Genomic DNA, 22,048 nt, shown 5'->3' on the forward strand with positions numbered 1-22,048 from the left:
GATTGTTCTTATTATTTTTTCTAATTTTCCCTCAATCTCCCTTATTTGATTTTCAAAGTCCTTTTTAAGTTCTTCCAAGAACTCTTTTTGTGCTTGGGACTATTTGACATTTCTCATTGAAAAAGGAGTGGTTTGGTTTTTTTTTTAGCTCCACTATCTTCCTCTGAATATGAACCCAGATCTTCTCTATCCCCATAGTAACTATCTATGGTTGGATTCTTTCTCCTTTGCTTACTCATTTATTTATTTACTGTTTTATCTTGTTGTTCGAAGCTATTAGTGTAATCAAATTGTAGTCTGGAAGTATTGGGAATGATGCCCTAAGCCTTAGATCCTTCTTACTGTTATTTTCTGAGATCTGTCTCAGGGCCCACCTTGGACTCTCTTCTCTACTCCTAAGCCACAGCTAGGGCCCCTAGCTACACTGTCCTGCAAATGATCTTGCTCCTTGAAGTCCCTCCAGTGGCTGCAAACTACAGCTGTCCTCTCTGCCCCACAACTGAAAACAGAGACTCTGCTCTCCTGCAAGTGCCCACAGTCAACAGGGTCTCTCTCTGCCCCTTGCGACTGCACTCACCAGGTGTGTGCTAGATCCTTCTCCCTGCAGCCACAGTCCAGGACACATCTGGTCAGCACAGCTGTGCTTGGCATCCCTGGACAGTGGAAGATCCTTCAATCAACTCAGTTGTCAGACTCCTTCCATTCCCCAGAAGCGTTTGCACTTCACTCTGGTCAAACCTTGGTCCCTGGAGGTTGGGTCTTTCCTGGGGTCTTCTCAAAGTGTCTCAGGAGGACATCTGCTTTACCCTGTGTTTATTTCTGCTGCTCTGAGATGTTTTGTCTTTTTTTTTTTTTGGTGGAGAAAATTTGGAGAGCTGAAAGTTTTCTGACCTACTCTGTCATCATCCTAGAATCCTCTCCCCCACCTACCTTGAGCTACCATGAGGTTGTCCACTTAAAATGGGAAAAGTATGAACAAAAAGTAAGGAGGTAAAAAAAGAGAACACCACATCCAGAGAATGACAAATGATAGAGTTTGGCTGGAACACAGGCGTGTAGAGGAAAACAGAAGATAGCCTGTACGAATGCAATGGGGCCAGGGCAAGAAGAGCACTGAATGAAAATCTAGCTAAAGAAACTTGGACTTACTTAAGAATGAAATAAGGAACCATTAAAGCTCCCAACTGAGAATAATATAATCAGAACTAGTCTTTAGGAAAACTGATATTGTCTAACAGGAGGGACTGAAGTGGGGGAGAGATTAAGACTGATGTAATGGTCTCGATGAGAGATAATCATTCATTTATTCATTCAGTCTTTCATATATTCAACCAACACTTTTAATGCCTACTATGTGCAAGGCATTGTATCAAGTGCAGTGGGGGAAAGAAAAATAATGGAGTCATGAGCCGCCAAAATTATAACATAATCTACCTAAATCTTGCAGGATCGCCTCTGCAGAGGAAAACCCTAGTATTTCAAAAGCCAAAGTGCAATAAAAAACATACAGAAATGGATCACGGATTCAGACATTCAGCAATTTCAAAATTTTGTATTAGGTATAAAAACGTAAATTTTTAATGGAAAAGAACATGAAAATGTTCTTTCTCTGAATGAAACTGAGCTTCCTCAACCTACTCTTTAAAAAGCACTGTTTCTCTTAAACTCTCAAGTGTGAAATACCCCTGATCCCTGTGTCTGAATGTCTCTCCACCCAGGACTGGTCTTCTCTTAATACAGGGCAGGGACTATCTTTTGCCTCCTTTTGTATCTTTAAAACTTAGCATAGTGCCTGGCAGAAAGTGCTTAATAAACGTTTAGTGATTAACTAAAGCATGTGGTAATTAACCCCTCCCCACCTAGTCACAAGATCCCCTCAAGACACGTAATCTGTCACCAGGCCTTTATTCCAAATCTACCTAGTATACCATGAGTTTGGGCCTTCATGGCAAGGCCTTTGAGAACATCCACATTACTATGAGACAGCAAAGGAAACCCTTACGGAATGAATGGTGACGGGTATCAGATCTGCATCTGGAAAGGAAATGCTTCCACTAACGAAATTCCTCTTCCAAACTTCCCTATTTCTGTTGAAGGCAACATCATTTTCCAGGTTCCCCAACTGGAAAATTTGGCATTATCCTGAACTCCTTGCTCTCCCTCACCTCACTCAGCCAATGAGTGTCAAATCCAGTCCTTCCTGACACAATGCTAGCATCCAATTATCTCTCCTCACACCTTAATTCTTATCACCTAGATTACTGCAAAAGTCTTTTCCTAGTTGCTTTCCTTGCCTCAAGTCTCTCCCCAATGAGATTCATCCTCCACACCTGTGGTGTCAAACTCACATAGAAAAGGATCACTGCAGGCTAAATAGTGACTTAGAAAACCACACATTAACATTACTTAATGTTGTATGAAATTGTTATTGATTTTGTTAAACACTTCCCAACTACAATTTAATCTGGTTACTTGGAAGAGTTTGACCCCTCTGCTCTCCACTGCTGTCAAAGAGACTTTTTAGTGAAGTATCATCCAGTTACCCCCCTAACTCATTGAACTCCAATGGCTCCCTACTGCCTTTACGATAGAATATAAACTCTTCCATTTAACTCTGAAAGCCCTCTACTACCTGGTCCCCAACCTATCTTTCCAGATTCCTGGTATATCATTCGCTGTGATCCAGTCAAGCTAGTCACGCTATTGATCCTCACACAGAACACTCTTGTCGTGAAGCCTCTGCATTGGCTCTGCCCCATGCCTAGAACTCACTTTCACCTCACCTCTGCCTCGCAGCTTCCCTCTTTTCCTTCAAGATGCAGCCCAGGCACCATCTTCTGCATGAGACCTTTCCTGATCCACCCAACAGCTTGCACTTCATCACTCTGTATTTATTGGTATTTTTTCTATACATATTTATTCTCTACATAATTACATTTGTCTTTGTTGTCTTCATTAGAATGAAAGTTCCAATGTTTCACTGACTGGATGTATTACTAATGCCAAACTGCCTGGCAGATAGTATGCAATTAATAAGTACTTATTGCTTAATTGGCAGGTCCAACAAACTACTCAAGTCTATAGAAAATAGGATGGTTGGGTTTTACTGCCTAGATGGAAAACTGCACAGAAACACAAAGCACAGAGTAGGGACCCAACTATGTAATCAATTTACATTTGAATAAGCACTAAGCTAGGACTACCAGACTACCTCAGGAGGTCCTTAGTTCACTCTCAGTGCATTGAGGCACAACATGCAAATCAAAAATGCACAGGAAAAAATCAGTAGTCCCTTTTTGGGAATGGAATAAGACACACACACACAGAGTACTGACCTAGGAAATCAAAAGATCAGTGTTTCTAGTCCAGGATCTGCCAATAACTTGGTGTGTGTGACCTTAGGTAAGTGAATGCCTCTCTCCAAGCATTTTGTAGAAAATTAAAGCAATGGTCTAGATGATTTCTAAAGTCTCTCTCAACTCTAAAATTCTGTGACTCTATAGCAAGGTATATATTTTTACAGCAATACTAATTCTTCTGTCACAGAGATCAGGAAGCCACCTTTTCCCATCCTCTGTACATCTTATTATTGATCCTTAGACCAGTTTACAGCTGAAGAATAAAAAACAGGGTAACCAGATGATCCTAGAGCTTAAATAAGGAAAAAGTCCAGCTATTACATCCCTAACATCGTGTAATTTCTTTGTCAGGGACCATGAGTTCACAATAAGACAGTCCAATGTTTTACCCTGCAAATGAATACCCTGGAATGAAAACATTCCAAATGGGGACACCATTTGACCACCATCTTCAACTTCCTCTACTTGACTTGCCACTCCTCTGGAAAACTCAGTGCTTTAAAAACATTAGTTTATTCATTCTCATAAGCCCCTTTTGGGGAGAAAGAAAGCATGGATTACTTTTATTTTTACCAATGATAAAACTAAGTCAACTAGTATGAAACAATGGTGGAGCAGGGAAACAATCTAAGCAGTCAATATCCCAAGTAAGAACTAAGCTTACCAGAACATAATGCTTCTCTAGCATCCCATCTGCATTTCCCCATCCCTACTCAACTACAGGACAGTCTGAACAAGGAGATACTGCATCACAAATTCTCTCTAAAGTCCAGAGTTTCCTTAGCTTTAAAATAAGTGAGTTGGATTGGACTTCCTTCCAGCTCTAAAATCATATGATGTCTTCTAAGACCCTGGGGAACCACAGCACCAAGCTCTCCTATAACACTAAAACTAATTCCTAACTAGTCTTACTGCTCCAATTCATCCTACATACCACAGCTATGACAACCTTTCCAAACCAATACCTCTCATACCTGGCTACAACAACCTATCTTTCCAACCATCTCACAATACTTCCCTTCACATATTATGATGCAACCAAGCTTAATTAATATTTCCAAAACATATACAATTATTTTCCTGCCTCTGGGCATTTGCTCACATTGCTCCCTCTACATAGAATGCCCTCCTACCACTTCTGTCCAGTGAAATACTATTAATCAGTCTGGGCAAAGCTCAAGTCAAGCTCAAATGCCACTGCCCTCTCCTCAGCCAGAACTGATCTCTCCTTTCTTTGAATTCTCACAGCATTTTGTTCATAACCTTCTTATACAATTATCACACTGTACTTGGTATTTGCCTACATATCTCATCTCCCTTGCTAGACTGCAGTTTACTTGATGGCAGGGTTCATATATCTCATTTGAATTTATATCTTCCCTTAATGGCTTATATATGGTGGCCAATATATGTATGTTGTTGGATTGGCAATTCTCAAAGGTTTTTATCCCCAAAGAAACAGGAGATAGGGAGAGAAATAGTAAGATATATGTAATGTCTATCTCACCAGATGCTTCTGATAGAGGCTGTTCCCACAGGTCTTCTTTCAAAGCCTTTCGAGAAGTAGTCTTGCCTGAATATCGTTTGTCTGTATCTAAGAGAGAGGCAAAGGCCCTTTTCCTAATGCTTCCCACACGAGAGAGGTCACTGTCTTCTTCTTCACCCTCATCAAATCTGTCAATAACTCGGGCAGCAGTGGCTGAAAGAAAAAAAAGGGTGGGAGCAATTAAAAAGGTCCATCATCAATAGCACAGCTATCCACACATGCCCTCTCATTCCCATTACACCAACTCTAAAATGTCACCCAATACCTGCCTACTCCAAAGTGGAGCCAAGCAGCACATCAGATTTCAACAAAATGCATAGCCCCAATTTATTTTCTTAGGACCCACCTGTATATAACCAAATATGCTGGGGGAGGGGGGGGTTAGAGGAGGGAAAAGACCTAAACAACAAACCATATACATGCTATACACGGTAAATTCAGAAAATCATAAGCTTACAGATTCAGAGTTGGAAAGCTTGTCAGGGGCCATTTGGCCTAACCTCCTCACTTGACATATGGGGAAATTGAGGCTCAGAAAGCCTGACTCGCCCCAGGTCCCACAGTCAGTGAATGACAGAGGTAGGATTTGTACCCAGGTCCTCTTGACTCCACAGCTAATGCCTGCTCTTATTTGCATGGTCTCTCTCTCATTAGAACCTAAGTTCCTTGAGGGAAGAAACTGTCTTTGCCTTTTTTTGTATCTCCAGCATCTTGAACAGAGCTTGGCACATGGCAGAAGCTTAATAAATGCTTTAGGCTGCCTGGTTTGCCCAAGGTCTCTAAGCGCCTACGGGATTCTAACACAGTTCCTGTGACTCCAGCACTTAGGTTGCTGCCCCACGACAACCAGTTCCACAGGAGGGCCTCCTGCCCAGGCCTCGAGGCAAGGCAGCTGAGGGGTACGCCAGACACCGCGGACCCCACCAAGAAGCTGGGCCGCGGGCTAAGAGCTGCCCTCGCCCCTCCCCCAGGCACGCGGCGCTGGGAGGGGGGCAGAGGGCGCCCACTCTGCACGTGGTCCCCGGCCCTGCCAAGCCTCCGCACTCACCCTCCTCGGGATCCGCCTCGGGGTCCGCCTCGCTCGGCCGCGGGTCCAACAGCTGCTCCAGCTGCCGCGACAGGAGCTGAGAGGTTGCCATGATCTCGGGCCCCAAGCCTGCCTGGTCCTCGCGCGTTCTGCCGCCGCCTCCCCAGCAGCCGCTCCGCCAACCACCTCCCCGACTTCACGCTCGCGGACAGTGGCTCCAACACCGACAACTTCCGGGAGGCGCTAGGCGCAGGGGCGGGGCAGACGGGTAGGGGCGGAGCCATCCGTTGCGTCACGACAGACGAAAGGAGGGGCAGGGAGAAGAAGCGAGAGGGAAATTTAACGGAGACTACGTATGCGCGTGCGTGCGAGAATACGTGCCTGTGAGCGTGCGTGCGTAGGGTAGGGTAGGGTAGGCTTTAGGGGTGTGCGTAGTTGCGTGCGCGCACTCTCGGTAGCCTAAGAGGACGATGTGCTTGCGTGTCTTTCGGTCTGTTCTGACGGTTCCAAGGAGTCCCATCGCGGGTTGTGCGGCGTTAAGGGTGCCCTTGACGAGTAATAAATAGAGAAAGAGGAAGGAGGAGAAGCTGGTGCTTCTGGAGCGGGGTTGAGCAGTGGAGTGCGGCAGGCGTGTGGCAGGCACATCTGGCCTGCCTTGGAAGAGCCTGCACAGGGCATCGTCCTGCACGCCACATTTTCCAGGCTTTTTATCTAGTGTCACTTGGCTCTTTGTTGTTCCTCAAACAAGAAACTACGCTTGCCCACTCGACATTTTCACTGACTCCCATGCCTGAGATGCTTTCAACCTCTGCCTCCTGGCTTCCCTGGTTTCCTTCAAATCTCAGCTAAAATTTCTACCTTAATTCTAGTGCCTTTCCCCCTGGTAATTACTTCCTAATTACTTACATAATTGTTTGCGTGTTGTCACCTCCATTAGATTGTGAGCTCCTTGGGAACAGGGACTATTTTTCGCCTTTCTTTGTATCCCCAGCGCTTGGCAAGGTGTCTGGCACATAATAGGCACTTAATAAATGCCTATTTACTGTCATCACACTGAATTCATTCAAGGCACAGAGGTCATCCCAGATTCTTCCATCCAAGGATGAAGTCAACTACAACCTTAGGCATCCTGAAACAAAAGTGTGGAGGCATTTCCCACATACAACTAAACATCCATAAGAATAATTAACATTTACATAGCACCTTTACAAAGTACTACAGTATAGTACAATACTCATGCGAGCCAATTCACAACCAAGAGATAAGTGCTATTATTACCCCCTTTTTACAGAAGAGGAAAGTGAGACTGAGAACAGTTAAGTGACTTGCCCAGAGTTCACAGCTAGTAAGTGTCTGAGGCAGGATTAAGATATAAGCCTTCCTGACTCCCAAGTCCAGCACTTTATCCATTTCACATTACCTTTCTGTGTATGTATTCATACCCCTACATGCCCAAAGACACAACTCAGGATGCACACATGAAGATAAGTACACACCAAACACAGATAAAATAACCTCTCCTAGGACAGACAAATAAGAGTATGCACTAAGGACAATGGTTAAGTCCCACACACCTTTAAGTTCCCCTTTTCTTGGATCCACTGAGGGTCCCTTAGTCAAATCAACAAGCATTTGTTAAGCACTGTGTGCCAGTCACTGAGCTAAGTGATGGAAATACAAATACAAGCAGAAAGATAGTCTGTCCCTTATATACCACCTAAAGGGGACTTGAAAATGTATGTGTGGGAGAAATGCTAGTACCCTGCTTGGGGCATAAATGTCCAGAGTGTAGAGTGCAGTCTGGAGAGGATTGAAAGTATGGCTGACCTGGACAACTTCAAAATGGCGGCTTTCGGAGCAACCAGCCAATCCAAGAGAAAGGCCAAATGGGTGGACAATGCTTACAATGTGTGAAGACTAGAGGTGGTAGAGTGAACTCCCAGGGTGAAGAATTTTTTTTTTTAACAGCAGGGCAGAGGAAATCCAGGAAATAAGAAGTACAGCCTTAGTCTCTATGACTGTGGGACAACAGAAAGTCTTTGGAAGTAAATCTTGCTTGGGTCACGCACAAAGACACAAAATCTTTAAAACAAAGAAGTCTTTTTAAGAAGTAGAAACAAAAGTCTTTCTCAGTTCCTGGCTTACAAGATGACCAAGAAGAGAAGGAACAACAGGTGCTCCAAGAAGGGTTGAAGCCATGTGCAGCCCACCTGCTGCATGCCCAAGGACAAGGCAACAAAAGAAGTTCATCATCCACAACATTGAGGAAACAGAGGCCATTAGGGCCAGTGTTTTGGACTACTATGTGCTGCCCAAACTATATGTGAAACTACACTACTGTGTGAGCTTCAGGATCCACAGCAAGGTGGTCAGGAATCGATCCCTTGAGACACAAAAAGATCAGACACCCCCACCCTGCTTCAAACCTGCAGGTGCTGCCTGCAGACCCTCTACAAAGCCCATTTAAAGATCTATTTGCCCATTAACGTTCCTGAACTGATCAGAGGAAAATAAAATGTTTGGTCTACCTTAAAAAAAGAAAGAAAAAAAAAGGTAGCATGAAAAGTGGAAGAAATACTGAAGCCAGTAGACCTGGGTACAAATCCCACCTCAAGACCTGGGTATAAACCCTACCTCCAGGCTTACTACCTATGTAACCTTGGGCAGATAATTTAATTTTTCTGGGCCTCAGTTTCCTCCTGTGTAAAATAAGAGCATTTAACTAGATGACCTGTAAGCTCCCTTCCAGCTCTATATATCTGATCCTGTGATCAGATCCTAGACCTGAGTGTAATCAGACTTTATTCCAGATCTACAGAAAGAGACAGGTGTCTAGCAAATTCCTAGTGTCTGAAAGTGCTGGATCTTGGGTGCTAACTGAGCCTACTTTGTCCCAGAGCTTAACTTTGGGATGCATTACATGTCCCTAAAGGAACCTCAGGCATATTCAAATAGACCACAAGTTTTGTACTCCATTCTATCATTCCTCCATTCCACCCTCTTCCTAAAGTAATGAATAACCCTCCTTATGATCAGAATCTTTCCTCAACCTAAGCAACTCTCAAAGATTAGGTTCCTGAAAATTGGAGAAGCAAAGGAAGAAAGGCTAGCTTTCCTAGAACTGATCTACCTGGAAGATTTGGAAGGTTGAATAGAAACTGCTGGACACATGGGTATCAATCAAAGTCTGGAAAATGATTCAGGAATTCAGAGGCAGTTTTTACCCCAACTCTTGTGATAGTTTCCTTATCTATAAAATGGAGATAATGGCATTCTCATACCTACCTTACAGGGTTGTTGTGAGAAATAAATGAGATAATGTGTTTAAAGCTCTCTATAAATGTAATAATAACTACAGTAGCTAGAGGTGCCAAATCTGTGGCCCTGAGGGGGTATGCTTACTTGTGTGTTGGTGTAGACTACTTTTCTTGGCAACCCAAACTGCTTTTAAATGAAGAAACTTCTTTTCCCACTTTCATTTTCAAGAGTATCTCTGTTATTTCTCCATTGCCAGCTTTCTCTCTTTTCTTAATATTAGCATGGATGTAGATTTATTAGATGTCACCAAATTCAACCCCCTCATTTTCATATGAAGAAACAAGGCCAGAAAGATTTGCTCAGTCACACAGTTAGTAAATAGCAGAGGCAGAATGCAAAGTCGGGTCTCATGATACCAAATCCAGTCCCCTTTCCTTAAAATCATGCTGCTTTTTGCTTCTGTGGGGGTTATGAACTCTTTAAAAAGTGACCATCTTGAGGAGGGAAAGAGGAAGCAGTAAAGGGAGGAAAGAGAATAGAGGTAAAGACTTAGCATTTACAAACATAGGAGTTTTCGGGCATCATGATGCCCATGGGTGATGGGAAGGAGCCTATAGAAATAATCCAGAGCTTTTTTTTTTTTAAATCAGGTCTGACTTTTTGCAGTTCCTAATTCTCTTTGTCTTCCTCTGGTAAGACTAAGGAAACCAACTCTTATTTCCCACAGATGGCTGGGTCCTGGAGCTTGGGCATCAAAGCACAAAAGCTTCTAGACTTCTCAGCTCTCTGACACCCAGAATTGAAGTTAGAGAGCCCCTCCACCCAAGAAATGGGTAGAGGGAGAGAAGCTCAGGAAGCAGTTAGGTATACTGGAAAGATCATTGGATCTACCTGGTTTTGACTTAACTCCAGTGCCAAATACTAGTCTGACCTGGGCCTCAATTTCTTCACTTGTAAAATGAAAGAGTTTTACTAGAAGATATCTAAGATCTCCTTCAGTTCTAAGTCTCATAAATGCTACTTGGCCACCCAAAGAGAAAAAAAGTAAGAGCAGCTAAGCCCCAACCACAGACTGCTGGGGCAGTTGAGGGAATAGAAAGAGGAAGGGCCTGGAGAATCAGACACCAGGCTTAGGGAAAAACAAATGCTCACTCCCCTGCCCCGATACTTGTCTCCTTACTCTGAATCACTGAAGCTGCCTATGTTGGGGTATGGGGGTGATGGTGGCCCTCCATATAGAAGGCCAAGGATGCTTATAAGGTCCCTCAAACTTGACTGTGAAAGCAAAGAGAAGGTAGATCACCATCACTCTTTTCTCCCTCCATGAGAATATGATAGTAAGGGACAGGGCAGAGCAGAGAGATCAGAGACTGAAAGCAGGAACCACAAACACAATCCTTTCTCTTGCTATGGGTATTCGCCCTCTGTCCCCTGGCTTATGCCTTTAGCCGACCCTCTATGTTGAGCTCCACCTTCCCTTTTCTAGTTCACTAACTCATCCAGGGGACTTTACTTAACCTTTGCCACCTAAGTCTCTTCCATCTGTACTTCCAGCCCTCACCAGCACCACCCCCTAAGTCTTTTACTCCTATTTAGGTCTCCATTCCCCCATAAAACCTGTCCTGATTCTCTCCCTTCTCCCTGATAGGGCCTTGTTTTTCACCACACCTTTCCCATACACACTTGGTCACCACTTCCCTTCCCCTTTTAAAGCAAATCTTCAGCCCCCACAAGGCTTAGAATAGGGGTGGAAAAGAGAAAGCCCTACAGTTCTGGGCACAAGCAGACCTCTCTATTGGTAAATAAACTTTCTCAGAAAGAGATCCAGGCTACATCCGGAATAAAGAAAACCAGTCTAAGATGGCTACAGGGAAAGCCAGATTTCATGACCTAAGGGTGAGGGGAGCCTCCCCCCCTTTTGACCTTGATATTTTAAAACTATCAAATGTCTCCACTCTCTTGCTGGTCTCACCACTTCTACCCCACAGGCTCGGATGTGGACTATGAATTGCTCTCCCACTACCTTGTGCCCAAGGCATTCAGAGCTCTGATGGGAAAGGGAAAGGACTTTGCATCTCCCAGTTAGCTACACTCCTGGGTTTTCACTGGGATTGACCACCTGTTCCAGGTCTTAGCCAGGGCTTGGATTTCTGTTCTTCTGTGTCTGTGTGTATGACAGACAGACTGAGAGAGGGAGGGAGGGAAGGAGGGGGAGGGGGGGGAGAGAGAGAGAGAGAGAGAGAGAGAGAGAGAGAGAGAGAGAGAGAGAGAGAAAGAGAGAGAGAAACTGCTACACTGGGAAGTAAGAAACCATGAGTCCACACATTGTGTCTAATGGTAAAATGCTTCAAATAAAATACCTGATTCAACAATAAAACTGCTAAATAATTCAGCAGCTCTGATATGAAAACCCTGCTTCCCAATGAGCATCCATCCAATAAAATGAATTCCTTAAAAAAAAAAGGAAAGAAAAGAAAAGAAAGAAAGCCTTTAATGAATAAATTGCCAGGGATTTAATGCATATAAATGCAAAAGTCCCCCCCCCCCAAAGCCAATGTATCTCATAGTGCAGATAAAGAAATTAGTTGTACACAGAAACTATGAGTTTCAAAAAGTCTCTCTGGTATTTAATAAATTCTGATTTTTGAAAGAACACTGCCAGATCCCTTGTAGATAGTTTCTATTTTACCTTATTAGATAAGACAGCCTGTGGATATAGTGAAATATTACTCACTTTAAATGCTCTCCTCTGGCAGACAGATAAACTCAGTTGTGTTCTTAACAAACTATGAAAACAGCACTGGAAATTACATACCATATAATGTAAAATATTTTTATTTTTTAAATAAGAAAATAAATAACCCAGACTGGAATCTGGGAGATAAGAGAGGATGAACTATAGAAAAAAGCTGGGTCTACATTACTTTTCTGACACCTGGAGAATAATAGACAAACTCATACCTATTCAATAGTAGGTAAAATATTTAAATTTCCCTCATATCTAATGAAGTTTTGGAAAGGATTTAGATATTTTCATGGCTGAAATTTGATTTCTGTACTAATGTAATGATTTTTGTTCTTCTTGCAGAGAAACTCAATAAATATCCAGAGTCAGGCAAACTATGCCTCCACTCACCCCCAAACTTCAAATATAAAAAATGCTATAAAAACAATGATTTCTAATCAGTTCTGAGAAAGGGATTAAAATATTTCATTTCTACCTGCACTGTACATTCATTTTGTTATCTTTCAAGTTACCAAATTAGAAAGCAGGATTACCTATGAGAAGCCAATTGAACTGAGAATCACCCATTCCTAGCTATATATTTACAGATTTCTAGCATTCATGATAAAGTTTTTATACAGGCTAAGAGAAAGGGGAAGCAAGCATGCAGACAGACTGAATGACTAACTTTGGATTTTTTTTTTTGTGCCTAACCATAGACCCTCCAACATTCTCACTTAGTCATGGATTTGGTCTGTTTTTCCAATTCTGTATTAATTTATCAGTGAACATCTCTTCCACTGTATTAGTCAAGTCCCCAAATGCAAATCTGCACTTATTGACAGGAGGAAGCCACAAAGAAACACTCTGCTTGCTTGGGAATGGGTCTCAGTAGGGGTGGGAGACTGAAGGAAGTGTTAGCCCTCTAACCAAAGCACCAGACATACTCCCCCAAATGACCTTTCCTCTTTCTGCTTCAAATTTACCCCCCCCCCCCCCGCCTCGGTGGAGACCATTGCACTCATTACGAGGATTCCCTTCCACCATCAAAAGAGCAAATTAAACACCAGTTATCTAAACATCAGATTTTCTATTTTTATTAAAAACTCACAAATTTATTCAACATGTTTTCTTTCATACAGTGAATGGTCTAATATGCACTGGAGGTCACACAAGCTTAGGTTTATTAGAACAATAAAAGACATATGAGAAATTTAATATATAAAGAAAAAAGTAGCAGCTGTTGACTGCATATTTGACCATAAAATTTAAATATTTTGGACTTTTATTTTAAAGACACAAAAATAAAACCTGTGTGGGTCTATATAAGTCATATTAACAACTCCATGAATGTTCAACAGGACTAAAAATTAGCAAAGATGTTTTCTTTTTCTTTTTTCTTAAACCTTGTAACACTTTTTTTTTTTTTTTAACACTCTCGGGTTGCTGGTGCCAGGCACCTTACAGTATTTGTGCTATAATTAGTTTATTTGGCAACTGTCTGAATATCATGTTTTCTCTTTGCCTCCTGTAAACAACACCTTTTACAAACTAGCACAGTGAGCCGAAAGCCCTGCGAATCTGTCAGAGAACATCTACAGAAGACGAAAGGAGGGAGGGAGAAAGGGAGGGAGGAAAAAGAAAGGAAAAATTTTGGTTGGTTGCTCAAAACATTTTGCTTTTTGAACAAGAGGTTTCAAAACAGGATATATTAGTAAAACACTGAACTCCTGAATTTAACATCATACGTAAACAGTTGACTGTTTTTTTTAGTTCAATAGTCTTTATTTTGTTTTTTAAACTTTTCTCGTGAAGGTAGAATACTTTCTTGTATAGCTGTTGTTTCAAGTCATTTTAGTGAGAGGTCTGGCTGGAGATCATCCTAATGAGGGTGGGGTGTGTGTGTGTGTGTGTGTGTGTGTGTGTGTGTGTGTGTGTGTAGCTGTTGAAGGTAGAGTGGATGCTGAGGGCATTTCGTATTTCTGTTATTTTGGCCGAAAAGAACCGGATAGACAGACAGACAAAAAAAAATGTCCCACCTGATGCACAGCAGGTCGGTGTTTCTGAAGCTAAAAGTCTGTTGTTTGTCGCTGTTAAATTCTGAGAGACAAAAACTAATCGAAGGTTTCCTAGAGCTAGAAGCTTCGTTCATCCTAGCCCAGAAATGAATGCTTCAGGACCGGCCTTTTTCCTCTCCCTGACTCGGATTCGCTTCACTTCCTCTGATATCCCCGACGAGTTTGGTTCTCGACTTGTGTCGGTGTCCTTTCCTCTCCACTCTGTGCATCCTGGGCGCCGGTTAGACCGGCCGATCGTCACCCTCATAGCCTCCCGGGAGCTGCCCGGAGCTGTCCTTAGTTCGGCTATTCCTTACAGCTCGCCTCGACCTTCCGCGAGCTCACTGGATTGCCGGAGGTGGCTCGGCTCCTTGAGTTTTTACGCGAACTGGGGAACGTTTTTGAGTTTGCGCCTTAGTCTGGTTCACTCACCCCAAGTCCTGCACGTCGCCCCCGCATCTGGGACTCCAATCCCGTCTCCGGGTGCATTCGGATCTCAATTCGCAGTCACCAAGTCTTTCCTTCCCTTCCTACCACACCTCAAGGAGGAAAATGGTCTCTTCGGTGGGAAGAGAGGAAGCTGCTTGGGGGCTGGTTCTGTTTTTGTTTTTTGTTTTTTTGTTTTTGTTTTTGTTTTTGTTTTGTTATTGTGTGTGTATTTTTAATAACGACTCATTCCTGTACAACCACGCAAGTCCAGAGGCGGCAGGCAGCTTGGCTCAGGAAAGGCCCCGGCTACCACACCGCTGCTTCATTCATTTCGGGAGGGTGGGAAAGATGGTTACCGTAGCTGGCCCCGCCGTTGACAGACAGCGAAGGGAAGGGAGGGCTGGGCCCGAAGACTTCCGCCGACATGGAGTGCAGGGGTCCAGGGAGATTGGGCTCCGGGCTCGGAGAGTCTCCAGGCGGATGAGCCAGGATGTCGGTGAAGCGCTGTGCCTCGCTGGATGGGTGATGGCCGGGCAGGGGATGATCCAAGCCTCCCAGGGGTGTCCCCGACGGGCCGGACGACGGCACAAAGGGCAGGTCCACGGGGGTCTGCGCCTGCGATGAAGGAGGGCCTTGCGGGAAGAAGTCATAGTTGCCCCCGGGGCCATAATACTCACTCTGGTAATCTGGAGGTAACGAAAAGGAGGTGGGGGAAAGCGGGAAAAGAGAGGTGTCAGAGACGCGCATAGCGGACAGGAGGGATTGCAAGGGGTCCTGGTGTTGGTTTTGCCCCAGATAATCCGAAATTAAATGGAAATTAAAAGGTAAGAGCCCTAGGAATCTGAGCCACCTGCGTCAAAGATTCTCCCAGGTACGGAAAGATGATGGAGCTGGAGGAATGGGTTGTATGTATAAGTAGAAAAGGAACAGGCTGGGATTATTTCGCGCTCCCGGGAGCAATGCACTGCCCACATGTGAGGAAATGAGACCCGCTAGGGCCGGAGAAATAGTAAAGGTGTTTGCTAATTTGTCTGCTAGCCCTGCAGCGCACAGAGCAGATGTGTAAGCACAACCGGAAAACTGAGGGAAGAGGAGAGATAGGTAAGAATTTTCAATTTTGCTAGCCCAGAGCGCCTTAGTCTCCGGTTCCGGCAGTTTTCACCCCGCCCCCACCTCAAACACACACACACACACACACACACACACACACACACACACACACACACAGAGACACCGGCTTTATTCAGAAGCAGGAACTTTGCCCCTTATATATCACCATCTCTTCCTCGCACCCTAGACCCAATATATTCTCCCAAACTTCCGATTTCCCTTTGGAAAACAGTCTCCTGAATATTCCTGGCGCCAGAGCGACCCCTCTGGGTGTGAGGAAAGGAGCTCAGGCGGTGACACCCTGAAATGAGATGTTCAGTCTCTATCACCCCCCCATCTGCCCTTCCCTCGGACCCGCTTAAAGCGAACTGAGTTCCTTCCGGCTTCTCCCCTCCTCCAGTCCAGAGCCCTTTACCCACCTCCGTAGAAGGAGAAGGGTCCATTGGGGATGAGCTCCCCCGGCTCCAGACGGTCCACAAGCGGCCGCATCCTTCGTGGGCTGCGGAAGAAGGCGTGGCGCCGGGCGCCCAGAGCGCTCAACTGTTTCATTCGCCGCTCCTTGGACCGTCGGTTCTGGAACCAGACCTGGAGGTGACAAGGCGCAGGCAACTGAGACATAAGGCAGAGTTGGTTCAGGAGTACAAACTGCGTCTCTCTCTTTTCCCTTTCTCACCCTCCTACCACTCCCTGGCTCCAGCCCTGACCCTTCTTTCCAAGGAAACTTTTTCTCTCTCTACAGACAGCCATGGTCACAGCCCTGTCATGGTCACGGATGCAGAAACAGGGACCGGTCGCCTTGATCCGTGCAGAACCCAGACCACCTGAGACTCGCTGCTTTGCCACGAATATAACAGGGGTGCACACGACACACACTAAGCCAACACAAATTCACCGACAGGAATATATGCATGGGCAGGCGTAAAGTTTCAGATTGTGAGACAAGGAATGACAGTTGGATTGGATGAGCTTTTAACATTGGGTTGTATGTATCCGTTTCTAACACATTCTCATAGACACAAGCTTGTGGACCTAACTCCGTTCTCTCCTCAAACATACACATAGTTCCAGACACAGGAGCGAAGATACCCAAAACCCCAAATGTAACAATAGCTCATACACACACGGAGCCTCCCAACCACATAATCTCAAGCTAAACAGTCCTACTCATATGCAGTCTCACATTTTCACGCCACCAAAGTCCCATCTGACCCCAGATGGCTGCATCCCCACCTCTCCCTCCCAGTCTCGGCCCCAGAGCTTGCTACCGAAGGAAACAATCTTCTGCCCTGACCATCTTCACCCCATCCCCCACCCCCGTGCGTTCCATTCCCTTTCCTTTTATAAGAGGGTGAAAGAGGGGGAAATCTGCCCTCCTTTTCCCTCAGCCATCAAGACAGGGAAAGAGATAAAGAGGCGAGAGACAGACAAAGTTGGTTCTGTAAGTGAGGGAAGGCGATTATTCCTCCTTTGCTCACAAACAAAACCAAAGTCCGTCAGATTCGCCCATCACTCATTAACTCCTCTGGGCTCAGCGGCTCTTCCCGACTGGGAGAGTCAAGGAGGGAAAAGTCAGGAGTTCAGACCTTCTGGACTAATCTTGAACCAGTTCACTAGGAGCAATAGGCCAGGCAGTCCTCTGAGGCTTTTAGGGGAACCGGACCACGTCGGCTCGCACTCTGGCCAGATTTGCTTCTCTTCCTCCTCCCTCAATCCCCTGGCTAGAGCCACAGCTCAGCCTAGTTCAGCTCGGCAGTGACAGTCTCCGCCCCTCCTCGACCCCAGGGCCACCCCCTCTTCTCCCCCCGCCAGGGGAACGGGCGGTAAGGAGAAGTAAAGCGCGGGATGGGTATATTTCCTGCTTGGCTCTTGAGTGCACGGCCCTTCAAAGGCCAAGCGGAGGCAGGGGTGTAGCGCCGGTTCCTCAGCCTCCGGCTTCACTCCCTCTCTCCCGCCAGCAAGACATACATCTTATGCTATACCAGTCTTCACTTTCTCGATTCTCCCCTTCCTTTCTCACTCCCTGGGCAAACTTGGTTGATTACAGAGGGAACCGAGCTTTGCTCTACATGCAATCAAGCCCTTCCTTTTGAGAACTTGTATCGGAAAGGAGAAAGGGAAGGAGTGAAGACGCACATACGCATCACACTCCTGAGTCTGAGATCTGAACATCACTCCCTGGGGCAAGCAGGGCTCGGGTGGGACACTGTGAAGCACCATACCCACCCCGGGGACAGACTAAAAATGCTCCCCATCATTCCTCTCTTCCTTTCTGGGTTTCTGACCTGGATGACCCGCATGTTGAGGCCAGTCTCCTGTGCCAGCTGCTCTCGAATGTGACGAGTGGGCTTGGGAGTGGCGGCGAAGGCAGCCTTGAGTGTCTCCAGCTGCTTAGCCTTGATAGTGGTGCGCGGCCCCCTCCGCTTCGCACCCAGGTTCTGGTCGTCATTCTCGTTGCTACCCGTCTCTTTGTCCGACACATTGGCGCTTTCGGAGTCCTTGGCATCGTCCTGGGACGGGTCTTGGGAGTCCGGGGACAAACTGGGGTCACTTCCCGTTGTGGCTGGAAAGAGGGAAGAAACTGTTCATCAATGCCTCAGAACTCACCTCTCCCATTCTCACACCTGTGGGAGGGGGGAGGTGAGAGAAGTCTGGTGTATGCTCGGTCTCCTCAGGCCCTGTCATCAGATTTAGCTTGAAAGTGCCAGTCCCCTCTTCCCCTTTCCCGGTGGGCCTCTAGGAAAAACTTCCAGGGTGAGGGATACTACTCCCCAGAGGCTGACAATAGTGGTGTCTCTAGTTTGATCTGCTCTGCTCTGGCCCTGCAGGCCCTCCCTCAGCCGCCGTCCCTAGTTCCCCTACTCCTCCTGTACCCTCACCCGAGTGCAGGCTGTTCTCTTTGGCGGCGCTGCTGTTACTTAGGTAATCTTCTTTACAGACGAATTTATTTTCGTCTATAATGTAGAGCTCCTCCCCAGTGGACAGCTGCTTGTTACACATCATACAGGTGAAACAATTCAGGTGGAACACCTTGCTTCGTGCCCTCCGCACCAGGTCACTGGGGGAGATGCCCTGTGCGCACCCGGCGCATTTGGTACCGAAACACCTGCAGGAAAGACAAGGAGGGGACAAAATACAGAGACAGACTGAGCAAGGTGAGCAGCAGGAAGACAGCATGAGAGATCGGGGGAAAGGCAAAGACGGAAATGGGAAGAAAGAGGAGGAAACATAAAGCAAGACGGGTAGACTGAGGGACCCTTAGAGATGGACACAAGGACTGAGAAACGTGGGGGCACGGCGGGGAGGGCAGAAACGGGGGAAGAGACAGAAATATGGAGACTGATAAACAGAAAGAAGTGAGAGAGCCGTTCGAAAACCACACAGAAATGGAAAGACCCTCACAAAACGCGAGCAGGATGGAGCAGGAGAGACAGAAACAGGGAGGAGAGTCCCGAGGCGAAGAGACAGAAAGGTCAGGAAAAGGAGGTTAGAAAGAGAACCCATCTGGCCCAGCATCCCATCAGTGTCGGCGCTTCGCTTCTCAGGGAAGAACAAGGCAACAACAACAACAACAACAACAAAAAAGCTCCAGTGCAAGGCGAGGCCGAGGCCTCGGTAAACTTTTCTCGGCTCATCCCTTTTTAACATTTAAAATAATCGCCCTATGTTAATTACGGCACAATGCAAAACGCACTGAGAGCCACTTTTCACTCCTGCCCCCCCCCCTTCCACTAAAAAATAATAACCTAAAGGCACAGGGAGTTGGTTGGCTCAGGTCCCGGTGCCATAACCGGTGTAAATAAATAAACTCTCAGAGTCGCGGCGCAGGCTGCCTTTTTATTTATTTACACAACGCTGGGGCGGGTTCGCTTAAAGAGGAGTGGAAGCCAGTGCCCAAGCCCGGCTGCCAAGGAAGTGTAGCTTTTCGGGCACGGGGCCTTCGCAAAGAGGCTACCTGAGCACCTCCCCCAAAGCAACTGTGATTTAGACGGGTCTAAAATTTGTCAGGAAACCAAGACAGAAGCGCGCGGAACGCTGGGCCCCCTAAATTCTCCAGGACTCAGACGGCAGCTCCCACCTGCGTGAGAAAAAATCTCCCCAGAGGAAACTGCGTTCTCTTGAACCCGGCGTTTCCTAACTGCCCTGAATGTCTGCTCCGCTCCATTTCCCGATTCTCGGGCTCTGTTCTCAACTTCATTCCTGAATTGTTCTGGGATCTATGCCTCGTTTGGCCTCCCCTCAGTTCTATCCGAGGCAAGGCCGGATGGTTTTGTTTTTCAATGAAAAAGTCCCCTTTCACTTGTCTTCCACTCCCCACCTCCCAGGGCTGGGGCAGACGTCACGTTTCTTCCCTGGAAAGTCACTCGTGCCCCAGGCCCACAAATCTCAGGTCAGGCTTTGAGGGTCTAGACCACCCCATGCCCTAGGGGCAACACGGGTCACAACCAAACTTCAAACTAAAAATCCCTTTTCGGCTTGCTACACAAAATTCCAAGAAAAGCACAGCTGTCATTTTCGTCTGAATAAGAAGATAGCCCTGCTCTCAGGACTTAAAACTCTTTTTTACCAGTACTCAAATCTTGCCCATAAAAAAAAAAAAGGAGGACAGTTTAGGGGAGTTTAAATTAATTTAAAGGACATGACACTAGAGGAGGTGATAGCCAGGAGACTACTGTGTTGGGTTGCTAGGCCACTTTGAGAACCGTCGGAGTGATCCCGCGGCCGGCTGTTCACGGCGTCCAAACGTGAAAAAAGTCAGAAGCCTGACAATCTCACCGCACGCAGACCCCTAACGGATCAGAAAGAAGCCGGGAGAACAGATCTGGGGCTGGGCTAGAAGCCAAGTCACTCCCTGAACCCAGAAAAGTTCAACCCAGAACCAGGCTAGGAAACCAGCGGAGCCCCACTCAGGATTTCCTAGCATCCAGGTTCTGATAGCCTGGGCTAGGTGGAGCTTCCAGCCCAGTCAAGGTTGCAGAGTTTGATGGTGGGGTAGGGGTGGGGGTGGGAGCTACTGGTTGGCCTGAAGCTTCCTCGGTCCTGGCGGAGGCTCCAGTTACTCGTTTTCCCCAGAAGACCGGGTGGCGTCAGTAAAAGCAGCCCCAAGCCCGAGGCTCTGAAGCCTAGATTTGCTCTGCGTGCTCTTCCGATTACCGACCCTGCTTCTGAGACCTAGGGCCTGGTTGTCCCTCCACTCCTGCCGCGCTCCTAGCAAAGCCCAGGGAGAGATTTCTCCTCAACAGGCCCAGTCGACTATGTCCCCAAGATCCGGCCGGTGATTTGGAAGCTAGTGGCGAGTAATAGGGTAGTGGGGGAGAAATAGGGAAAGCTGGGGGTCCTGGAGCTCAGCTCCCCGCAGGTTTGCTTACTCCAACCCAGGCAGGCAAGAGGTCAGGAGGTCGTCAGAGCTAGGGCCTCACTGGAGCTGAGCAAAGAAGGTGACAAGGACCTGGGGGAGGCCCAAGCCAACAGCAAGGGACTGATGCTACGGTCGCCCTCTAACCTCTGGAAGCCTGAGCCACTTCCGGGCTCCGCACTGAACTTAAAAAACCCCTTGCAAGTGAGCCCGGGGAGGAGGAGCGGGAGTAAGGTGGGGAGGAGTATAGAGTGGAGAGGAGAGACAAAAATATAAAATGAAAGTCGGGGTTTGGCCAGTGTTTCTGTGTCTTCGATCTTTGGGCGCAAGGGTACGTTGGAGGAGAGGCAGGGCACCAAGGTCCCGGGCGCTCTGAGCGCCCGCGGGACTTGGCCGCCAACTTTGGAGGCAGCTCCTTCCGGAAGACTTGAGCATCCTAGCCCCTGGCCGGGTGCTTCCAGCTCGTCCACCCAAGCTGCCCGAGAACCCTAAAAGCCAGGTCTCTGGCTTCCGGCTCCCTCCCGCCCAAGACCTGAGGCAGGGGTCAGCGATGGGCGGGAGGATCAGAGTGAAGGAAGGAGGAGCAGAGCAAGGGAAAGAGAGGAGAAAGGGGAGTCACTCACCGAAAGAAGTCGTTCTTGCAGTAGAGCTTGCCCTCCCGGGAGAAGCATTTCTCGGTCAGGTTGCATTTACATTCACAGCACTGGACGCATTTCACATGCCAGGCCCTGTCCAGCACGTTCAACAGAAACCGGTCCAGGATGGGCCTTTTGCAGCCGGCACAGTGCACCATTGTCTTTGGTTTAACTGCGGGGGAAGGGGGGATCAGGGGGCTCAGAACAGGGCAGGCAAGTCTAGAAGAGGAGGCGACCCCCTGAAGAGCACCAACAGGAGCCTCCGATCCCCCTCCTCTTCCCTCAAAAAAAGAAAAAAAAAAAAGGTGAGAAAAAGAGACACCCAGACAGATTCGCTGGGTTGTGCAGAATCGAAAACGCACACCAAAATGTTTTTTTTTCCTTAAATGAAAAACAAACAAAACCGGAAGAGGGTAGGAGAAAAAAAGAAGAAAAAGAAAAAAGAAAAAGCGTGGCCCAGGAGGAGGTGGGCGGGAGTAGTCCCTGGGTCAGAGCTGGGGCAGGCGCAACTCCTGGGGCTGGCAGACGGAATCCCGGAGGGGAGAGCGA

The 22,048-nt window shown here is 46.8% G+C and overlaps 2 protein-coding genes across 2 annotated transcripts in view; both read right to left on the reverse strand.

Moving 5' to 3' along the window:
* Positions 1-6,100, reverse strand: part of AATF (apoptosis antagonizing transcription factor) — a 102,641-nt gene extending 96,541 nt beyond the window's left edge. Inside the window, exons 1-2 of the mRNA XM_027870526.1 lie at positions 5,954-6,100; positions 4,867-5,058 (exon numbers count right to left, since the gene is read on the reverse strand). Coding sequence (XP_027726327.1) covers positions 4,867-5,058; positions 5,954-6,044 — 283 coding nt within the window. The 5' untranslated portion in view covers positions 6,045-6,100. The remainder of the gene's footprint in view (positions 1-4,866; positions 5,059-5,953) is intronic.
* An 8,607-nt stretch (positions 6,101-14,707) lies between these two features.
* LHX1 (LIM homeobox 1) lies at positions 14,708-21,657 on the reverse strand. The gene is made up of 5 exons (XM_027870272.1): positions 21,488-21,657; positions 18,388-18,614; positions 17,794-18,071; positions 15,931-16,096; positions 14,708-15,087 (listed from the first exon to the last, which is right to left on the reverse strand). The coding sequence occupies exons 1-5, from the start codon at positions 21,655-21,657 to the stop codon at positions 14,708-14,710; spliced, it is 1,221 nt and encodes a 406-aa protein (XP_027726073.1).
* Between the last annotated feature and the right edge of the window lie 391 nt (positions 21,658-22,048).

The sequence above is a fragment of the Vombatus ursinus genome, unplaced genomic scaffold (assembly GCF_900497805.2).
Source record: "Vombatus ursinus unplaced genomic scaffold, bare-nosed wombat genome assembly UNPS02014797.1, whole genome shotgun sequence".
Lineage (NCBI taxonomy): Eukaryota > Metazoa > Chordata > Mammalia > Diprotodontia > Vombatidae > Vombatus > Vombatus ursinus.